Source organism: Rhinoraja longicauda, chromosome 26 (assembly GCF_053455715.1).
Source record: "Rhinoraja longicauda isolate Sanriku21f chromosome 26, sRhiLon1.1, whole genome shotgun sequence".
NCBI lineage: Eukaryota > Metazoa > Chordata > Chondrichthyes > Rajiformes > Arhynchobatidae > Rhinoraja > Rhinoraja longicauda.
In genome coordinates this window covers 15,863,301-15,879,183 of record NC_135978.1, presented here as the reverse complement: position 1 = coordinate 15,879,183, position 15,883 = coordinate 15,863,301, and the positions used below count along the sequence as shown (strand labels likewise).

General features: G+C 38.8%; 1 protein-coding gene across 2 annotated transcripts in view; it reads left to right on the top strand.

The window, feature by feature from the left end:
* dtx2 (deltex 2, E3 ubiquitin ligase) overlaps positions 1 to 14,803 on the top strand; it is a 48,549-nt gene extending 33,746 nt beyond the window's left edge. The window contains exons 4-9 of one of the 2 annotated variants that reach the window (XM_078422271.1): positions 980 to 1,135; positions 8,530 to 8,597; positions 9,509 to 9,667; positions 10,284 to 10,445; positions 11,808 to 11,897; positions 12,844 to 14,803. In XM_078422271.1, coding sequence (XP_078278397.1) covers positions 980 to 1,135; positions 8,530 to 8,597; positions 9,509 to 9,667; positions 10,284 to 10,445; positions 11,808 to 11,897; positions 12,844 to 13,068 — 860 coding nt within the window. In that variant the 3' untranslated portion in view covers positions 13,069 to 14,803. The remainder of the gene's footprint in view (positions 1 to 979; positions 1,136 to 8,529; positions 8,598 to 9,508; positions 9,668 to 10,283; positions 10,446 to 11,807; positions 11,898 to 12,843) is intronic. The other variant, XM_078422272.1, reaches the window with a different exon arrangement.
* Positions 14,804 to 15,883: the final 1,080 nt, after the last annotated feature.

Genomic DNA, 15,883 nt, shown 5'->3' with positions numbered 1-15,883 from the left:
TCAGATTTTGGTCACCTAATTTCTAAGATTAAGCATTTATTTTGAAAATAATGTATGGTATAAAAACAGAAATACATTAACCAAATGTGAATTTCCTCTCCAAAACCTTGTCAAGATTAGTTGTGGAGTTTGGGGAAATTCTGTTCACTTTTCTGTGCTCTGATGATCACTGACCATTAATTATCCTGACCTCAATAGGTGACATTTTCAATTATCTCTGTGTGACATCACAGTAGCAGGAAACACAGAATGTAAGGATAATCATCTTCACGCATTAATACTTGGAAATTTTTCAATCTTTGTAGAGATTTTCTGCAGGAGTGAAAAATCTGATTTAAAATTAGAGGCAATTCTTCCAAATACTCCACACAACTGTGTAATAATGACCAATACTCTAATTTTCAATTGCATATTTAATTGAGCAAGGGTGTGGGAACAGCCCTACATGGAGCTCCCACGCTGAATACAAAGGATGAAGACATTGATTTTGTAGAAAGTGAATGCTGCATGGAAGGGGTGCAAGGCACTGTGCTTTGTGAAAAATCTGAATATTGGACCTGCTTAGACGTTGATGCTTTCATACTTTATTGCAAATTCTAAATAGATACTTCGTTTAGAACCACATCTGTGTGGCATTAAAATGTTTATCTGAACTAGGATTTCCCTGCTAAAATAGTATTCCATTGTTTCTGCTGCTGTTGCCCTGGTATCCACACAGGCCTGTCTACTTATCCTGTGGGTTTTGTTCATTTAGTCTCTTTCAAATCACTGGTGAGGTGAAGGGGCCTATAATGTCAGACTCATTTTACTTCCACTTTTTGTGTCATGAATTAATTTTTGTCACTTGGTGATTTTGATTTTCAGTTCTGTTGACTTTCTTTTATTTCCTCTGGTTCCTTTTTAAATTTACTTTTATGTGCTCTATTTTGTTTTTGTTACACCATTCCCCTGTGCATGCTGATGACCACTGAACCTTTAGGCATGACCGCAATTCTGATGTGTGCTGCTGGACTGCCTGTGTGCTTCACCCGCGCAACTAAACCCGTAGACAATGCTGACTCAAGGAAAAGGGATAAAAAGCTCAGCACTGACCGAGATAAGTCATTTAAGAGATCGAAGAAAATGTCCAAAAAAGGTAGTTAAAAAAAGATTTCCTATTTACTTTCAGTTTGGTCTGTTTTCTGTTGCCCATTGGAGACAAGTTTTAAGCTTGATATGGCATGATTTTATTTCTCCTTATTCTTCTAATTTGCTTCAAACCTCCACATGAATTCATTCTTACTTCTGATAACAGCACTGACTGGTACAGTTTTGGGACCAAAGAGATTGCTGGCATCAACCCAGTTGTTATGGTGCATTAATTTTTGTGATTATTTTCACATAATCATAAATCCTGCCATGACACTTTCATGTAGAATTGAAATGATGAAAGGTGCAATTAGTCAAACAGCTGCATTGGTAGTAGTTTCATATGCAGGCTCTCCTACTTTCCACCTAAGGTACCAAAACCTACCTTTGCCTCAAATGTTTGCATGTAGCCACATTAAGTTTGGAATTCAAAATGTCTACTTTTGGTTCAATTATATTTCTTTTCATCTCATGCAAGTATTCTCATTAGCCTATTACCATTTACTCCAAATTACATCGAGGGTTGAAATTAAAAGCTTCTTTTCACTCGCATAGAATTCAGTGTATTATTTTGTGCCAGCATTTTACCACCCCCCTGAGTAAATAACCATTTGATTTTTTTTTTAACTTTGCAAAATTATTATACAAAATATTTAAAATTAGTGCCTTTTGGGAAAAAATGTATTTCCAAGTAATCCTGTAAGGTATATATTTGGTCTCAAATGTGTACATTTATCAAATTTTCTCATTGCCTGTTTAGTAAAAACACCATGCTAAATGCCGATGTCAGTTATCAAAACTCCTTTTGATTCCAGGCAACCCTTCAGAAGTGCAGGGGATTGAAAGTGAAATGTATTCTTTTGTGTGTATGTGTGTGTGTGTTTGTACGCATTGGCTTTATTGCATCACAATTACTCAGTGTTGTAAATTATAGCCCTTTTAATAGTAGAACCTCCAGAGTCAATCTTGACAACCTTTGGTGGCCAACATTAATAAAGGCTCTAAAATGAACAAATACCTCTTGGACAAGTTTTTAAAAGCCTGGCAACTTCTTAAAACCCCACAAGGATGAAAGTAAAACCCTTTGCTCAAGTAATGAGAGCTTTTCAGATATAACCACATAACTGGAATGATGTTAATTTGAAGTGAAAAAGTTGGTACAACTTTTAAATTGACTGTAAATTATTTCTAAGGGAAAGGTTACTGTGGTCTAGATGAGCCAACTAAATAGAAACATCTGACAGGAAAGCCTGCAAATCCACTATTCAATACTAACAATATTTTGATTTGTTTTTGTTCCTGAATAAAGTTGAAGGAAAAGTTTTAGATAGTTTAATGAATGTGATCGATATTTGAAGATTTCAGGTGCAAACCACAATGTCATCTTTTCAAAAAGCTGAAGAGTATCCATCAAAACATTGAATGGGATCTTTCAGTATTGAGGACCCATGTTACAGAATTAGCAGTGGCTCTTACCCCAATTGTTCCACTACAGACACAATGCTGGCATCAATCCATCAAGGTGGGAAATTTCTCATGTATGTCCTGTGAACAAAAGCAGGGCTGATCCAATCTGCCTGATTACCATCCAGTCAATCTGGTCTTGATCATCAGCAAAGTGATGGATAGTGTCATTAAAAATGCTGTCATGTGGCATTCACTCTTCAATAACATCCTCACTGATGCCTAACTTGGGTTTTGCAAGGACAACTTGGTTGCAAACCTAATCAGAGCCTTGCTCCAAAGATGAGTCAATAAGCTGAATTTTAGCATCTACGCAATATAGATTGCCTTTGACATCAAGGTAACATTTGACCAAAATTCCCCGGTAAAGCTAAAGGCAGTAGCCATCAGGGGAAAACATCCCAAGGTTAGAATCGTATCTCACACATAGAAATATAATTGGAGATCAATCATCCTAACCTAAAAATTATTACTGCCGGAGTTCCTTGGGGCATTGTTCTCGGCCTAACTATCCTCAGCTACAGGTAGTTCTGTTCTAACTCGATAGTTGCATTCCAAAGAAACATCGCATTATAGAAAATTGTATCAATTGGATTTGAGGCTGGAGAATTTCAGACTGGAATTACAAAGTTATCTCTCTCACAGGATTATTTTAAGTTATTTTTCTAATAACAAACATATTTTTATTAGCTATCAAATTTTTTTTTATTGCTAGCTAACAATACTAAAGGGTGTATGTTACATTGTTTAATAGTGTCATTGCACAAGATCCAACACAAGCGATTGCATTTCATTTTTGGTGGCCACTTGCGGGTAAAGTAGCAACAGTCTTCCAAAGAGACAATGGTGTCCGATTACTGTGAGCAAAATGCATGGAACTGTCTTTTCCCCTTTTTTTTTGTTTCTCAATTTGTTAATTTTCAAAGTAACTTTTAAATGCTTCTCTAGTTTCTGATTAAAATTGTGTTATAACCAATTTGGTCCATATAATATAGATAGTGTTCCCTAATTCATCATTTGCTTTATATCCAGTTAACAGTACAGAATAACTTGCCTTCCATCATAACGTCTGAAATGGGGATGTTTGCCAATGGCTGAAAAGTGTTCCTTTCTACTAGAAAATGAAGCGGTCTGCATCTGCATAGAGCAAAATCCATACTGCATTTGGGGAGGCAACTAATGCTTTTGCCACCCATCTCTAACATGGCGGAATCTAACCACTTATTATTGTCATTGGAATTACAATCACCTCTCACATGAAATATGCTTGATCTAGTCATGCTTGACCAAATAATATGCTGGCTATTGCTATCATTGATTCATCATTGAATCATGAATGAATAAATGAATGAATAAGTTTATTGGCCAAGTATGTGCATATACAAGGAATTTGTCTTGGTGCTCCGCTTGCAAATGACAACACAAACATGCATTTAACAATAAAGCATAAACACATCAAAACAATAAGGATACAACATTACGGTCTAAACATGTGGGTGAAAATAAACCAGAGCAAAAAAGAAAAATTTAATTGCAACTAAAAATCACTCATTCTCAAAGATTTGTGACTTTGTTTATTAACATACTAGTTGCTATTCAGATCGTTACCATGTACCAAGAATCTAATGACCTAATGTACATAGCAAATGAATTCTCTAAATGAAGTTCCTATTACATTGAAATCACACACTCGTACTCAAATGCAGATATCCCAGAACCCCCAAAAATTGCTGATTACTTCTCATAAACACTGGTGTCGTCTGTCTTGCTTCAAATGAAGGGAACTGTCACTGATGCTTTTATATTTGCTTGAAATGATTTTAATTGTTTACAGTTGTCTGGACTCATTATTGGTTTTAAAATATTTGCTGCTTTACAAGTTAAGTGTTAATTATTAAAACATTTGTCAATTTGTATTCTTTGTATCAAACAAAACATTCTGAACATAATGCGACTATAAACACTGCCAGCAGTTCTGTCTGGGCCCACATCATCATTTGAAGACTTTGCCAAGATCTCCTTGTCACCTGCTGTGATTTCAGCTCCACACATGGGGCCAGTGACCCTGAAATGTCACAGTATGAACAATGTAAAGCTTGCACTTGGCAGCTGAGCAACCTCCTTGTGGTGTACACTAAGTTGGTCACTGGCTGCTGTTTAGCAAATGAGAGTTTTGATATGAAACTCAAACATAAGCACCCCTTGTCAGCTTTAGAGAGGCATGCTAGATGTGCAGTAGAACAGCATGCTTGGGAGTCAGCTTGCAGCCGGAGTGAGACTCGGCAGTGTGACAGAAAATTCAATACCATGGGACCTAGGTTTGTCAGAATTGGAGATGAACCAACCCATCTCTCTCCATGGAACAATAATACATGGTGCTCATACAGGAGAAATGTGTGTCAAATTCTGCATGGAAAGTTCTAATGATGGTCGCAAAGAATCTTTCAATGAACCAAATAATGTGTATCATTTTGCAATTTAAAACGTTGCTTGTGTGACAAACTTCCATAAGTTTGGATAAGCGTAAAACAGAAAGCTAATTATTGATGCTGTAATAAACTGCGCCTTTGGTGTTTGAAGAGTAGGAAATGGACTTGGGGTGGGGGTCTGGAAAATGTTCCGACTGTAGAAAATAACAATGCATGGTTTTCAGTTAGTAGGAACTCTTGTTCAATGAATCAAGAGTGTTTTATTGTCACAAAAATAGAACAATGGAATTCTTACTTGCAGCAGCACAACAAATTCTGTGAACACATTACTCAATAGACAATATAATAAAGAAACATTTAAAAATTCTATAAATAAAAAGCCCAATATAGTTCAAAAAAACAAAACAAGACCCAAAGTCCCTAGTGCAACAAGGCAGTTCATAGTTTGGAGTTTAGTTGGCATTCGTAGTGTTCGATAGCTTGATGGTCGTTGGGGAGAAGCTGTTCCTTAACCTGGATGTCACAATTTTCAGATTGTTATACCTTCTTCCCCATGACAGGAGTGAATTAAGAGAGTAACCAGGGCGCTGTGGGTCTTTGATGATGCTGGCTGCCTTTTGAGACTGCCCCTGCTATAGATCCCTTTGATGGTGGGAAGGTCTATACCCGTGATGGACCGGGTTTAATTTGCTTTGTACATTCAGTTGTTGCGGCAGATGTACATGCATTTGTGCAATGTCCTGATCGTACCCATGTGAAACGGCTACGCTTTGTTGTTGAATGTTTGGATTTGGAGGCTTTGACCAAAACAGCAAATATTAGTTTCTGCTGTTGCGGGGATTGCCTGCGGGAGTGCTTTGCCTAGTGATGTTAAGGTGGACAATGCGCATAAATACTACCAGGGGTATCACGTGACATTGGAGAATAGAAAACATCTCTGAAATTGGCTTATGTGACTTGGGCAATGGTCCAGGGTAGGATTCAGTTACTCAGCAAATAAGTTGAGGCATTGTTAATTTGAGGCTTATCATTTTGTTTTTCTCCTCTCCCGAAGTACCGGCTCTCGGTGATAGGATGGCATTCATGTTTGCTTAAGTGTTCACATTTCTTTAAATATTTTAATTCCTTTCTGAATAATCTTTTGTGGCCCATTGCATGAAAATATAAGTGGATTATTTACTGCAGAAGAAAGGACATGTGTTATATTAATTTGGGTGTTGTCAAGACTGGTATTTATTGGCCATCTGTAGCTGTAGCCTGTAGGCAATGAGAGAATAGACTGCCAGAGACTCGTATTAATAAGCTAATGGAAAGTAGCATGAGCAGTTTTTTGAAATCTGATCATAATTCCCCATTACGCCTGATTCTAACTGATGAATCCAGCACATAATTTTAATTTGAATTAACAGACAATTCAGTTAAGTAACTTGAACTAAAAAGCAGAGGTTGTATGTGTAACTCGGCAATATAATGTACTCTGGGAAGGAATAACTTTGTCACAACCAAAACTGCACTGGGATCTGATAGACAGCAGGTTACTGCCCCATACATTCCAGACTACTCCATCCCATCACCAGAAGCTGTGCTTGGAGTTTTTAATTAAAAGGAATCCAGGGCAGCGAGTTGGAGTGGGTCCATATGGAGAAGAAGTGTATCTCACACTGATTGCTGTGCTCTAATCCAGTTAAACTATGTGCACACAACAATAAGAAGCTTTGTTCCCAGAAATCCTTGTTGCTGGCTACAAAAGGCTGATTTAATGAGGATTACAATTTCAAAATTAACAACCGAATCAGAGTTTGAGTGCATCAGTGATTGGAAAGCTGTTTAGGATTGGGCTCTGCAAGATATATTTTCAAAGTATGAACTTAAATGTAAATACCACATTTAAGAAGTTTATGAATACCACAATTTATTGGTACAATTCATGGTTTATCGTGAGGAGGAAAAATTCAAGCTACGAAAAGATATCAATGGTTGTGAGCAGAAACGTTGCAAATTGAATTAAATCTAGAGATGTGCAAGGTATTTTTTTTGGATGGGTTGAATGTGCACCGAAGTGGATAAGATGGATGTTGACATACATCTTCACAAGTAAATCTGTCATGAAATCTGTAAAATACTAGTTGACCCATTGCTAAAGCACAATTTTGTTTTGGAGAAGGAGGATTTTAGTTAAAGCTTGGTTGAATTTTATTTGGGGGGGAAAGATTGTACCTATTTACTTTAGAATAAAACATGAAAGTTATGTGAAATAAAACAAAATAGCTAGACTCGACAGGGAAAATGTGTTCCCCATGATAGTGTTTACGTCACGTTTAATATTCCTTAACAGGGTTCAATAACTTTGGCTTTAGCTTAAAGGAAATTGGTGGATAAATTACACAACATGAGTGCAAGTGTAGGCTGCTTGCCCTGCTAGTCAATATGATCATGGGTGATGTATCACAGGTCTCAATTCGCCTACGTGGCAGTTCCTCAGAGCCCTTTAGTTTAGAGATACAGCGCGGAAACTGGCTCGTCGGCCCAGCGATCCCCGCACATTAACTATCCTACACACACTGGGGACAATTTTACATTTATACAATTATACCATGCCAATTAAGCTACAAACCTGTATGTCTGGAGTGTGGGAGGAAACCGAAGATCTCAGAGAAAACCCACAGGGAGAACGTACAAACTCTGTACAGACAAGCACCTGTGGTCAGGATTGAATCCGGGTCTCTGGCGATGTAAGGCATTAGCTCTACCGCTCGCCACCATGCCACCTGGTGGAGAATGTGGGCAACGATCCTGCTGCTCACGCAAACCTTTGATGCCTTGTTCTTTAATGGAAGGGAATTAAGGTAAACAATTCATATCAAGGGTGGTGCAGATGGCAAATATCACAGAGAATCATGGTGGCATTTCATACATCATAGCCTAGCATGGTTCAAGAAAAGTGGGAGCGGTAGTTCTAAATAACCGTGGGCTGATTGACTCCATCTGGCCTGTGAATTCCTATGATCTGATTCAGCGGCAAATATTGATAGCAGGTGATTTCATTGGTACTGTCAAAAGCTAGTAATAAATAATAATCTTTAGTTCTTATGCAAATATTTAAAACCCGACATGAAAGATGAATAACAAAGTCATAAAAAAGGGTCCCAACCCGAAACGTCACCTATTCATTTTCTCCTGAGATGCTGCCTGACCTGCTGAATTACTCCACCATTTTGTGTCTGTTTTGAACAAAACCATTCTATTATCAGAGAAAAGTGGTGATGGTGAAGCGTCATCTATGTTCATTTACTCTGAAATCATTCCCATCAGTTATCATGTTTCAAAGTTATCTTTTTGTCTTGTTACTGCCTATCTTAGTGCTTTAAAAGCTTTGCTGGCTATTCTGTTTCAATTTTACCCGGTCTCCTACAATCGAGGTAGTTTGGAGTGAACATTAGATACAAGCGCGGTTTCGTTCAGATTTCTGTGTAGTTGTCTCATCATAACGTTTCTTCTTCCGTTACAGAGGTCGAAAGAGATCCGGAAGGTGTAGTAAAGAAATACATGACAAGAATGGAAGATCATCTGGATGAGGTGAAATTAATGTATTAGAGTAGCTTTGACTTTTTGTGCAAACAAAAAGCGTATTTAAGCAGGAAGTCTTATTTCCTTTTTCAGTTTCAGTTTGGTTGGCCTATTCCCCTTGCACAGCACAAATATGTAAAAATAAAATTAAGTAATTACTTTTAATGTTTTCAGTTTCTCTCTTCATTGTGTGCAACCTCCAGTCCTTGTCAATATCTCGAATGCCTTTTTATGAAAACCTTATTTTTATTCTTTTATTTTTCTAAAACCCCACGTCTTCTATTATTCACCAGTTTTAATGCTGCCAGGATTTTAGTGTGGGGATTTGCAGAAATGGGTTGGTGTCTTTTCTCACAAACAATAGTGAATATTTGGAATTCTCTAACCTTGAAGGCCATGAAGGTGAATCTTTTGAGTGTTTTCAAGGTAGAGATCAATAAGTTTCTGGACATTGAGGAACTAAATGTATAAGTGGAGAGAATGGAGAAAAGTGGTACCGAGGTAGAACTTCAGTTCTGATCTTGATGAGAAGGTTTAAAAGACAAATGGTTGGGTCCTGCTCTTAACTACTGTGCCTGTTCGTAATTGGAGATTATTAGTTGAAGAAAATGGTTTGAGGTCTCTGGTGCTGCACCACTGTGCCGCCTGATGTGTACTAATCTGAATAAAGAGATTACAGGCTGATTGCTTCATTTAACGCTGTCCTCAATTACTGGCACCAATCTATTGTTGGTGTTTAATTGCAGAAACTGCAATTTCTGAGCACTAATGTGCAAAAAAAGTGTTTCAAGAGATTGGTGCAGTACTGCTCATTTTCCAAGGCATCCGAACACACAGACTCCAAACTGTGAATCAGCACAAGACATTCTGCTCAGAATTGCTAAAGCTAAATAATGTTGCTTTTCTTTTGTGTGTTTAAGGACTGTATCATTTGCATGGAGAAGTTGAGTGCCTTGTCTGGATACGATGGAATGTCCTGCACAAGGACCATTCAGTCGAATGCAGTTGGAAAGCTCTCAAGGTGCGGCCATGTCTTCCACTTGCTGTGTATGATGGCCATGTATGAAAATGGGAACAAGGTACAGAGAACTGACCTACTTTATCATCTAACGTAATTTATTTGCCAGTCTGAAGAAGGGTCCCGTCCTGAAATGTCACTTGTCCATGTTCTCCAGAGATGCTGCCTGACCCACTGAGTTGCTCCAGCACTTTGTATTCTTTTGTGTACACCAGCATCTGCAGTTCCTCGTTTCTATTATCTAGTCGTCTTTTTTAAAGGATCCTGCAGCCTTCCCCAAAGGGGAAGAGAGTTTTTTTTCAATAAGGGGTTTTCCAAATGATAAACATTTGCCCTAGATCAGTGTAACAGAACTTTTTGTTTAGACTGCTCCCCTAAATGTTCTTCATATGTTCTACATGCTACATTCACTGATTTTACTGAAGAGAAATTAGTAGGAATTCCAAGGACAATCACAAGACAGAAGTAGTTCTTTCAGCACTGACACAGTTAAAAGTTGCCAGATCAGCACAGACAATAAAGCATTGTTTGTCTTGCATAATTGAGAGTGCCATATGGAGATTGTACAATTATTGGCTGGCTGGTAACAGGGAAAATTGTGTTGTCCCACAAATAGTCATCATTTACAAATTACTGATGTTTACTAGACAACTGCATTCATTTTTTTTTCTTTTCAGGATGGCAGTTTACAATGTCCTTCGTGTAAGATGATCTATGGTGAAAAAACTGGGACACAGCCTAAAGGAAGGATGGATATTTATTTATTACCACAGTCGTTGCCAGGATATCCAGACACTGGATCGATACAAATTGTGTATAACATCTCTCATGGTATTCAGGTAACCATCTGTTAGACATTCCCAGAATCATACAATCATACAGCACAGATATAGGCCTCTTGGGCCAACTCATACATGCGATGAAGATGCCCTGTCTAAGCTAATTCCAATTACCTAGATATGGCCCATATCCCTCTCAATCTTTCTTACGTGTGTACCTGTCCAAATGTTCCTTAAATGTTCTCATTATACCTGCCTCGACTACTTCATTAATTTACCCAGAAATTGTACAGCTATAAGAAGATTTTGTTTATGGTAAACGATTAATTATTTATAGAAAAAGAATGTGACCCAAGTGCTGTGTATATAGCTGGTTTTGGTTGTATAATATTTGCACTGTCGGAAGATGTAGTCAATATATTAAATTAATTTGACCAGTATCACTCCCTTATCTTGTTCCATTTGTCACTATTTAGCAGATTCCATGATCTGCAAACCTTTGCTGTCTCCTTTTATCAGCTCCCAGCCTTTGTTGCCATCTCCACCCCTCTCCTCTCTTGGACACCCTTGTTCCTGCCTCATCCCTCTTCCTCACCTCTTTATACAGAATTAATATTTCTTGTCCATCAATACATGGATTGTTCTAATTAGTTATCTATACTGATCAGAGTAATCTCTTGGATGTACAGTTCATGTGACAGATGTTCAAGCTCAGTTCGAGTTCACCGCGGTTAGTGAATTCACTACGTTCATTAATCATCAGAAAATAATTGAAGTCAAATTTCAAACGCGATGTTTGAAATAACAGGCTGATTTTTAATTTGTGTTTATGCTCTTACGTATTCCAGTGAAAACATATTTGCATGTTCTGTTGCCTCTGCTACCACACACGTGTTGTCAATATATTGCAATGGGTGGAGTGAAGACAAGCTTTTGCCAATACCATTTGCTTAAAAATTGCACCATTTCCAACTTCAGGATCTAGATAGAGTTTTGACATCGATGTTTTTCATAAGGAGATCGGAACCTGGGCAAGCTACTGAGACTTTTGAACTTCATTCGGAGAAGTTCTAATGCTATTAAGCAAGGTTACATTGAGGAGACTTGGTTATGCGTTGAGTTGCTGTCGTGCCGTAATGAAGCAGGTCTTCAGTCCACTGAGTCAGCACTAACAATCAAGTCGTGTCACGATTTTTAAATATTTCCCCGACATTCCCCTTAATTCCTCTGACATCCCCCCCCCCCAAGATTCTGCCCCGCACCTGCACACTGCCAGTGACTTTAAGCTGATCAGCACTTAAGGCAATCCACTGAAGGTGAGCAGTCATTTAGAAACCAGTCTGACAAGCTTTGGAAACCCCTAGAAATGAACGGCAGCTGGAATATTCTGTTTATTCATGTGATGCCTCTGATTTTTCACAGGGCCCTGAGCACCCAAATCCAGGAAAACCATACACTGCCCGTGGCTTCCCCCGGCATTGCTACCTGCCTTATAACGAAAAGGGCAGACAGGTAATCAATATGCTTCAACAATTAAAGAACTTGAGTTATCTGCTGGTTGGCCATTATTAAATATTTCCCACTGTTGTTCAAATTGCAATTCACTGGAAGAATGTAACTATAGGTTTTCTTAAAAGATGTTATTGCTCGTTTACCTCCTGAAAGATGAGTTTTTCTAGTATCAGGTGCAGCAGTCTAGTGTCCGTGTTAAGATGTGTGCAAAGTATGACATTGCACGTTCATAAGTTATCGGAGCAGAATTAGGCCATTTACCCTTCCTTTTTTACACATCGCCCCTATGGTATGAATTCTTTTGTGCATTAGGTGGTTGTTGTCACTCGATCTCGAGTAAGACAATGACATCTGGTCATTAATGTTGTACAGTATAAGGTACTCTCTTTAACATCTCATCAATTAGTATATTAGTGGGCTGTTTCACATTGATCAGGGGTGGATCCAGAAGGCGGAAAGCAGTGTAGACCAGTAAGATCTTCACGTGGCCTTCAGAAGTGGGCATTCTGGTGAAACTCCTAGACTAGGAGACTAGACTAGTGGTGAGTCTGTGGAATTCTCTGCCACAGAAGGTAGTTGAGGCCAGTTCATTGGCTATATTTAAGAGGGAGTTAGATGTGGCCCTTTTTGCTAAAGGGATCAGGGGGTATGGAGAGAAGGCAGGTACAGGCTACTGAGCTAGATGATCAGCCATGATCATATTGAATGGCGGTGCAGGCTCGAAGGGCCGAATGGCCTACTCCTGCACCTATTTTCTATGTTTACTACCAGGCCTCATTGGAAGTCAAATCAGAATGTTCTTAATTTGGTGTTGTGGAAGCCAGTTTAGATAAACTAATAACATTAATCAGTTCCAAGGCTTCCGTTTGTAGTATTCTCCAATGATGGCCATGCATGCATAGCCATCAAAGAATGAATGCAAACTAATCTGAATCATTTACTTTAGGTTCTGGAGCGTCTGAAAGTAGCATGGAACAGAAGGCTGATTTTTACTGTGGGAACGTCAAGCACAACCGGAGAAATTGACACAGTAGTTTGGAATGAAATTCATCATAAAACAGAGAAGGGATCCAATGTCTCTGGCCACGGATTCCCGGACCCAAACTACCTAGACAATGTCCTTGGAGAGCTTGCTGCACAGGGTGTGACACAGGACTGTCTTGGGCAATAACTGAATGTAATTTGGAATGAACTTTTGATTCAGTGCTGCTTCTGGAGATGCTTCCATCTTTTGCACTCTCTTTAGAGTACTAGCTGTGCTTTATTTTTCTTGATCCTTTGTAATGCATTATCAGCTGCTGCAGCTTGAACAGTGAGACGAGGGTGCACAGGCTGCATCTTCTCAAGTCTTAATGTCTGCCATTGCAACACTGGTGGCCGGGGGTGATGTTCCGATCAAAACCAGAAGGAGCTGAGCTGGACTCGCATGTTTTCCCTTCACCCCTGCCCTCTTCCTGGCACTTAGGAACACCTCCAGTACAAATGTTTACGTAAGCAAACTATTAACCAGCAAGGAGTTTGGCTAATCTTGTTTGGTTTCATAGTTTCTTGGGCATTGCTGCATTATATTTCACAGCGGCAGCAATGTTAAGAACTATGAAACTGGGAATTCTCGTGTACAACATTCTCCTTTCAACCATAAGCATTAAAAATAATAGTCTGCAGTTCACATGGAGACAACAACAGAACCTTGGAGCCAATGCAGTGCCATGTGATCAAAGCAGGGTTGGATAGTGAAGAATTATAATGTACATTATTATTTTCACCCTGGAGGGGAATAAGACAATGGACCTTCACAACATGCGCACTGGATTTGGAACCTGGTAGGTTGAAATAGTGGAATTTTAAACATGCACTGCTAATCTAATCCTAGTTATGTGCAGCTGAGGAGTCTAGTGTGCATAAATTGTTTAGTTCTGTGCCCATTTCTGTAGCCTATTTCATACCTGTGACAAGGTACTATGACTTTTAATAAAAATTATCACTTTTCTATTGTGCTCAGGGAGGCCTAATAATTAACAATGATTTCCATGTAATAAAATCATTTAAAAAAAACACAAAATAATTAGCATCAATTGTATTCTGTTAACGTCTTGTTACTTACAAACGATTTTAGTTCCACCTCCCCATGTTTTGCTCACATCTCAAGCAAGCCCTAAGATGAGTTACTTTGTGTAATGATGGTAAATTACTAGTGATCATGGTACCTTGTATGTCCCTAGTGCATTTGGATTAACAAAGTTGTTTAAGCATTTTTGGAGAAGTGCACATTATATTCAAATATTCCATATTTTTAATATTTAAATGAGTCAGTCGTGATACTTCTGGGATCCTCAATCCCCAAGTTAGCCACAGTGCCTAGTCTCCTGAGTCACTTAGATACAATAGCAGATGTCTCCAGGCGCGCATTAACTAATTCCCCCAATTTAAAGACAGGAAAAGTTATATTTCTGTAGTTTTTACAGTCGATCTCTTGAATAAAATTTGAAATATCTTCCATCTGCTGCAGCTTACGATCTTCCATTAAATTGAATCATGGTTGTAATACCAAACATATGGTGTTCCTTGGAATTTAATAAAGATAATTGTACTACTGGGTCTACAGGTTGATCTGTCCCACTGTTAATAAAAAGAATGCAAGGACTGTGTAGTCTCTTCAAAGAAATTTAAAGTATATATAAAGTACATTACTGACAGAAATGCCATCTGATTTACCAACTGTCAAGAGGGTCTTGATCTTCTAATTATTTTGACTTGACAATGACCTTGTATAAACAGTTGGTGAGTTTGAAGTTTGCTTGGAATAGAAAAATGTACATTTCTACAGTGCCTTCCTGACTGTTTAAAAACATACTCGAGTGCATTTCAACTGATGAAGTAGTATGGTGAAGTGCATTCACCGTTATAAAGCCGACCTGTACCGCACAGCAACATGATAGCAATCAGATAATCATCAACAATTTATAGAAACAAGGAACTGCAGATGCTGGCTTAAAAAAGAAGACACACTACTGGGGTAACTCAGCGGATCAGGCAACGTCTCAGGAGAACATGAATAGGTGATGTTTTGGGTCAGGATTTTTCTTCAGACTGATACTCCAGCAACACTTCTGTCAGGGAGAGCAGACCAAGAAGCCTTGGTTGATGCCTCGTCCAAAGGATGGCACCTCAGCAGTCTGGTAGTGCAATTGATTGTCAGCTGAGATTTATTTCAAAATGATATTGTTTAAGTGTCAAAGCATCAGGCAAATTGCGGTAACAGCTGAATGCCAGTGATCTTAAGATACTGCAAATTTTGTTTTGCGTGAAAGCTAGGGGCTTGGAGGTATTGTCTGTGCACATCCTTACGTTCATAGATCCTCAATGAAAAGCTGATGCTGTCCAGAAATAACCAGAATTAATGTGCCTTGATCGAGGTCTGCATCTTTATGAAAATCCTTTGAGGCTCTCAGTCCTTTTCCCCAAGGTGGGTCAATGTGGAGTAGATGAGTAAGATGTGTTCTCAACCTTTCATGGCAATGCCAGACTGAGTCAGCAGCAGAAAAGGTAGACTTCCAAATGAAAAACTAACATCTGTCTTTTTAAGTCATTTTTTAGCTGTATGAACAGCAGTGTGCTGTTAAAATGTTAAGTAGCATGACCATGTGTTTGATGCAACTAATTGGCAAGGTCCAGTCTCATAACTGAAATGTTCCAATCCAGGTATAATCCTGGCAAATATCCTCTGTATCATCTGTTCAATCACGTCATAGAGTGTGGAAAGCAGGCCCTTTGGCCCACACCAGCCAACATGTCCCAGCTACATTAGTCCCACCTGCCGCATTTGGCCCATATCCAGCCAAACCTGTCCTCTCCATGTACCTGTCTAATCTATTTCTTAAATGGTGGGATTGTTCCAGCCTCAACTACCTTCTCTGGCAGCTTTGTGTGAAAAACTTACCCCCTCTGATTCCTATTAAATCTTTTCCCCTTCACCTTAAACCTAT